The sequence below is a fragment of the Panthera leo genome, chromosome A1 (assembly GCF_018350215.1).
Source record: "Panthera leo isolate Ple1 chromosome A1, P.leo_Ple1_pat1.1, whole genome shotgun sequence".
Lineage (NCBI taxonomy): Eukaryota > Metazoa > Chordata > Mammalia > Carnivora > Felidae > Panthera > Panthera leo.
The window spans coordinates 1,518,493-1,524,492 of NC_056679.1; the positions used below are offsets into that span (position 1 = coordinate 1,518,493).

The 6,000-nt window shown below is 48.1% G+C and overlaps 1 protein-coding gene across 2 annotated transcripts in view; it reads right to left on the reverse strand.

Annotated features, from left to right (window-relative positions):
- CRYL1 (crystallin lambda 1) overlaps positions 1 to 5,200 on the reverse strand; it is a 132,159-nt gene extending 126,959 nt beyond the window's left edge. Inside the window, exon 1 of one of the 2 annotated variants that reach the window (XM_042920640.1) lies at positions 5,153 to 5,200. Coding sequence is in view for 1 of the 2 variants with exons in the window: in XM_042917532.1 (XP_042773466.1) it covers positions 4,593 to 4,633 (41 nt within the window). In the remaining variant the exon portion in view is untranslated. Of the gene's footprint in view, positions 1 to 4,592; positions 4,723 to 5,152 lie in introns of those variants that run through there. The other variant, XM_042917532.1, reaches the window with a different exon arrangement.
- Between the last annotated feature and the right edge of the window lie 800 nt (positions 5,201 to 6,000).

The window sequence follows — 6,000 nt, forward strand, 5'->3', positions numbered from 1 at the left end:
AATATACAATTGGGAAAGGATAGCCTCTTCAACAGATAGTACTGGGAAAAATGGACAGTCATGCAAAAGAATGAAAATGGACCACTATCTTATACATGCCCAAAAAATATCTCAAAAGTCAAAATGAATTAAAGAGTTGAACTTAAGACCTGAAACTATAAAACTCCTAGAAGAAAACATAGGTGGTAAGCTCCCTGACACATGTCTTAGCAATATTTTTTTGATCTGGCACCAAAGGCAAGGGAAACAAAAGCAAAAATAAACAAATGGAGGGGCGCCTGCGTGGCTCAGTCAGTTAAGTGTCTGACTTCAGCTCAGGTCATGATCCCACCCTTGGTGAGTTGAGCCCCTTAGAGAGCCCCACACTGAGCTCTGAGTCCGGCTCTGGGCTGATGCCTCGGAGCCTGGAGCCTGGAGCCTGGTTCAGATTCTGTGTCTCCCTCTCTCTCTGCCCCTCCCCTGCTCGCGCTCTGTCCTGCTCTCTCAAAAATAAACATTAAAAAAAAAAAAAAAGAAGAGATTGAAAAGAGTAAGGGGGGGGGGGCGCCTGGGTGGCTCAGTCAGTTAAATGTCTGACTTCAGCTCAGGTCATGATCTCACAGTTCGTGGGTTCGAGCCCCACATCCGGCTCTGTGCTGACAGCTTAGAGCCTGGAGCCTGTTTCGGATTCTGTGTCTCCCTCTCTCTGCTCCTCCCCTGCTCATGCTCTGTCTCTCTCTCTCTCCTTCAAAAATAAATAAAAACATTAAAAAAAATTTTTTTAAATAAACAAATAGGACCACAGAAAACTAAAAAGCATCTGCATAGCAAAGGAAACCATCAAGAAAATGAAAAGGTAAATGCGAGAAGACCTTTGCAAATGACATATCCAATAAGGGGTTAATATCCAAAACATATAAGGAACTACAACTCAATAACAAAAAACAACCCAGAGGATCTAAATATATTTTTTCCCAAAGAAAACATACAAATGGCCAACAGACATGTGAGAAGAAGTTCAATATCACAATCAGGGAAATGAAAATTAAAACCACGGTGAGGTAACACCTCAAACCTGTCAGAATGGCTAAACTCAAAAACTCAGGAAACATCAAGTGTTGGCGAGGGTGTGAAGGGAACCTGTGTGCACTGCTAATGAGACTGTAAACTGGTACAGCCATTATGGAAAACTGTATCGAGACTACTCAAAAAATTAAAAATAGAAATACCATACAATCCAGCAGTTTCATTTTTGGTTATTTACCAGAGAATACAAAAACACTAATTTGAAAGGATATATGCACCCCTACGTTCATTGAAGCACTACTTACAACAGCCAAGATATGAAAACAACCTAAGTGTTCACCTATGAATGAATGGATAGACATGGTGTATAAACACACACACACACACACACAGACAATGGAATACTACTCAGCTTTAAAAAGGAATATCTTATGGGGTGTCTGGGTGGCTCAGTCAGTTAAGCATCCAACTTTGGCTCAGGTCATGATCTCGTGGTTTGTGGGTTCGAGCCCCACATCAGGCTCTGTGCTGACAGCTCAAAGCCTGGAGCCTGACTCAGATTCTGTGTCTCCCTCTCCCTCTGCCTCTCCCCCGCTCGCACTCTGTCTCCCTCTCAAAAATAAATAAACATTTAAAAAAAAAAAAGGAATATCTTGTCATTTGTGACAACATGGATGGATCTTGAAGGTATTATAGTAAGTGAAAGAAGTCAGACAAAGACAAACACCGTATGATCGCACTGTTATGTAGAATCTGAAAAACAAACTAAACTCAACGATCCAAACTCATAGATACAGAAAACAGACTGGTGGTTACCAGAGGGGAAGGGGTTCCAACGGGAAAAATTGGGGAAGGGGTTCAATTGTATGGTGATGAATGATAACTAGATTCGTGGTGGTGATCACTCTGTAGTGTATACAAATATCAAATTATAATGTTGTACACCTGAATTCCATATAAGGTTATATACCAATTTTACTTCAATTAAAAAAAAAAAAACAGGAAAAAAAAAACCAACATCTTAGCATCCTAGCAAGCCCTTCAGGCTTTTTTTCAGTAAAAAAAAAAAAAAAAAAAAAAAAAAAAAAAAAAAATGCAATCTCTGTTATAAAAGCTCAAACATCTGTCTACTAGGACCAGGCATGATGGATATACAGCTGGCGATGATACAGTTTCCACCCAAAGGGGAAGCAGAACTTTTCCTGAAGCAGATGGGCCCCTGCACTCAGTCCTGAAGAACTGTGCTCAGTAAAGAGGCACAGGAGGCACCAGGGACATGACGATGTTGGCCTTCTCCCCCATATTGGTTCCTATTTGAACAAGCTCAGGGCCTAACATGTGGGTAAACACAATGCAGTATGTATACGGATACAGAATTCACATTTCAGTTATTTAGAAACACCGTATTACGTAGAGGTAAGTTCCTCTGCAGGCTTCTAGGGCTAACACACTGGTGGAGAACACCAGTCAAATGTGTTCAGGACTCCCACTTTTACCCCATTTTTTAAAGCTGCCATTACCATATTTCCCTTCTGTATGTTCCCACAGCCCTAGATACAAGAGGCTTTTTTTTTTTTTTTTTCTCTTTCTTAATTCTTCAAAAGCACACTCCGGTTGGGTCAAGCCCACCATTCTGAAGGGACCCGCCCCGGATGCTTGCAGGAAAAAGCCATGAGGATGAGTGGCCTTTAGGAAAAAAAAAAAAAAATGAATGGAAAAGAATTAAATAGGGACTATATTTCTAGCAGCGACTTTCAACGAGTCTGGTACTTACTAGGAAAAGATGGAAAAACAATGGTCCAACATGTCCCTGAAATTGAAATACGGACACTTTTGTCTGTCGAAATCCAAGAATGAAACTCAACCAGGTTTTAGCGAATTCACTTACATTCCCAGCCCCATTTGGTAAATAAATGGATGTTCCTCGGAATCACCCAGGGGGCTGGGAAAGAGAGGAAAAGAGGAGGGGGCGAGGAAGGGGGAGGAAGGGAGAGGAGCGGTGAGGAGGGGAGAGAGGGAGGGAACAGAGAGGAATGCAGGGGAGGGGAGCAGCACTACTCTAGAAGCAGAGATGGGTGTGTTTTGAGGTGCTGATGGTGTAGGGACAGACAGGAAGGGCTTCCTACCCTGTGCTAATTCCTGTGGTCATTAAAGTTTGCCAACTCTATTTAATTCCTTGTCAAACTCCCTCAAGGAAAGCAGAAATAAACGGGACTCGCCAATCCCTGCTCCTTCTTGAGAGACTGTGCTCCCTCACCCAAGAACCAGAGCCAGGTCGGAGCGCCATCAATTCCAAGCTTCACTTAGCATTTATTAGGCGCCAGCAGAACCCCACTCCAAAGCATGCTGTGAGAGACACAAAACTCTAGCCCTTGACCCTGGACAACTGAAACGCAAAGCAAGCATGGTCACTGTATCCAGTACAGGGGACACGTTGAAAATATATTTTTATATTCCCTCACGGGGCAGCCACACATTCGCGTGCCTGTAAAGGCCAAAGGCTCAGTGAATTCCACAGCTGTGAGCAAAAGGAAGCTGGCAAAAAGCATCCTGATTCCTTCTTCCAATTGGTTCTAAAGGGAAAAACCCTGACACTGCAATTGTCGCTGAGGGGAGGGTCAGGTATGCCAACACCTCGGCGGCAAAAACAGACACAAAGTCACCCCTAAAAAGGTGCTTCTAGTTATAAACAGCAAGTATTACCAGGCCTACAGATTGCTATGATACCCTATCAAAGCAAAGGTACACAAAAATGCTTTTTTGTTTTTTTTTTAATGAAAATAGCAGGAGTTTAAAAGAGCGGCTGGGGCACAAACAAAAATTTGCATAGAATTTAGGCTGTTAAACTGACACACCCTAGAAAAGTCTTTGGCCTCCAGGGTTCCTCGGCGCTTTCCCCACGAATCAGCAATCAGGAATGAATTGCCCCGTGTATTCACCAAACACCTGCTGCCGCCCAGAGACACCCCTGGGGACAAAAACATGCACATTCCTACGCCCTGCAGGCAGCCCTGTCCACAGGTGTGCTAATGGACCTCTTTGCTGGGGCAGTCCCATGTCTGTCACTTAACTGCGACCAGGGGCAAACTGCTTAATGTCCATTTTCTCATCCGTAAAATGGGAAGTTAAGAATACAGTCCTGCAGAATCTTTCCCAGACTTCCATTTCGTCCATATCTAACGCCCAGCACGTCTATTTGTATTAGCCGGGAGGCCTGGCATCATCCAACTAATCCCACAAACCGCATTTCCACCGCAGCCTGCGCCGTCAGCTTCCCGAACCTTGCTTGCACATCAGCCCGAAGTGAAACAAAATAGCACTCTACAGGGCGCTTCAACCTGCAAAGCCACGCCGCTACCGGGCGACTCTCCCCGCCCGGCCGCTTGCGTGGAGGGCTGCAAGGACGCACTGCGCCCTCGAGGGCTGGAGGCCGGCGTTCCACCACGCCGCTTCCAGCTCTGGAAGGTGACGGCGACCTGGGCGCCCAAGCCGCGGCGACGACGGGCGGGCCCCATGCTCGGGCGCACCGCGGGGTCCGGGTCTCCCCCAGCGCCGTGGCAAGTGGGCGGCGGGTCGGGGCCGTTTACCTGCCAACGATCACCACCACGCCTGCCGCTGGGGACGCCATGGCCCGACGCCCGGGTGGCCCGGGAGCCGCACCGCAAGTGCGAAGAGCAGTGGGCTACGGGGCTCCCGGACGCCGCGCGCGGCGCCAGATCCCCGCGCCGGGCGGGGCGTGACCCGCGCCCATTGGCTGGGCGCTCGAGTCGGGGGCGGGCGCGCGGGTCCCGATAGGCTGCGGGAGGGCCGGGAGGCGGGCCCGCCGCCGCGGCCCCCATTGGGTGCGCGTGGCAGGCGGAACCTCCACCCGGACACCCAGGCGCCGACCCCGTGCTAAGGGGCGCGGGCGGGGCAGGTCCGCAGGAGGACCGGCCGGAGGGCAACGCCGGAGGGAAAGCGCGAAGACCCGACCCTGCGGACTGCAGTAATTCATTTTCCCATACTTTAGTTTCCAAATGCGCACCCCAAAATCAGTGTACGTAGAAGGGGACACTTCCGTGCTGGCGCAAGGCTTGACCGCTAAAGGACCCCAAAGAAACTGCTAGAATTTCTTGTCTGAAAATATCAGCACCTCTTCAATACATACCAGCTCAGGCGTTTATGATGAGAGTGGTTATTGCTGAGTTCACGCTCATGATTCGTTTCTAGAAAGATCCTCGCTGCCTTTCTCCACAGATGAGAATTGAGACCCAGGAGCCTCGGGAAAGCGGAAAAGGAAAGCTCCAAATGTATTAATAATCTGTGAACCTGGAAGCCGTGTTTAATTCCACTGCACTGTGCTAAGGGGACTGTCAGGAGTGGGGCCGGGTTGAACTGTATTTCCTCCTTCAAGAGGCAGAGTCTGTTTGTGTGTGACAGGAAGGAAATGTCCCAGTGCCTGACACCCGGCTCTTTTCGGATCCCAGGGACGAGCAGACCAAGAGGGTGGATCATCACACGTGGCCAGACAGTTCGTGTCCACACAGCGCAGGCTGAAGGGGAATACCAGCCATCCAGGTCAAGATGATTAGAAAGCGGAAAACGTGTGCAACGCGGACGAGCAACGGAGCTCCTCCTTTGTTTTCCCCACTCAGAGCGCGGAAGGAGGAATGTCACAGGGACAAGTAGGCTTTAAAGAATAATTTCACAAACCGTCAATGGACATTTGAAACAGGTGCGCAACTCAAGGGACGGTAAATGAAAAGTTAACACAAGAAACATAACTCACCTTTTACGGATCCATTGTCTAAAATTACAAAGGTTGATAAGATACCCATGTTGGCAGTGACGTGTTTCCGACATACAACTCTTTAATACACAACCGAGGGCGGGCTTATACGGACACAGCCTTTCTGGATAGAAATGCTGCCGGGAGAGCAGCCAGCCATGAGCCCTGAGCATTGCTGCACTTCCTTACTGACCAGAATAGACTGTAAGACGTCTCCATCTCCTGAT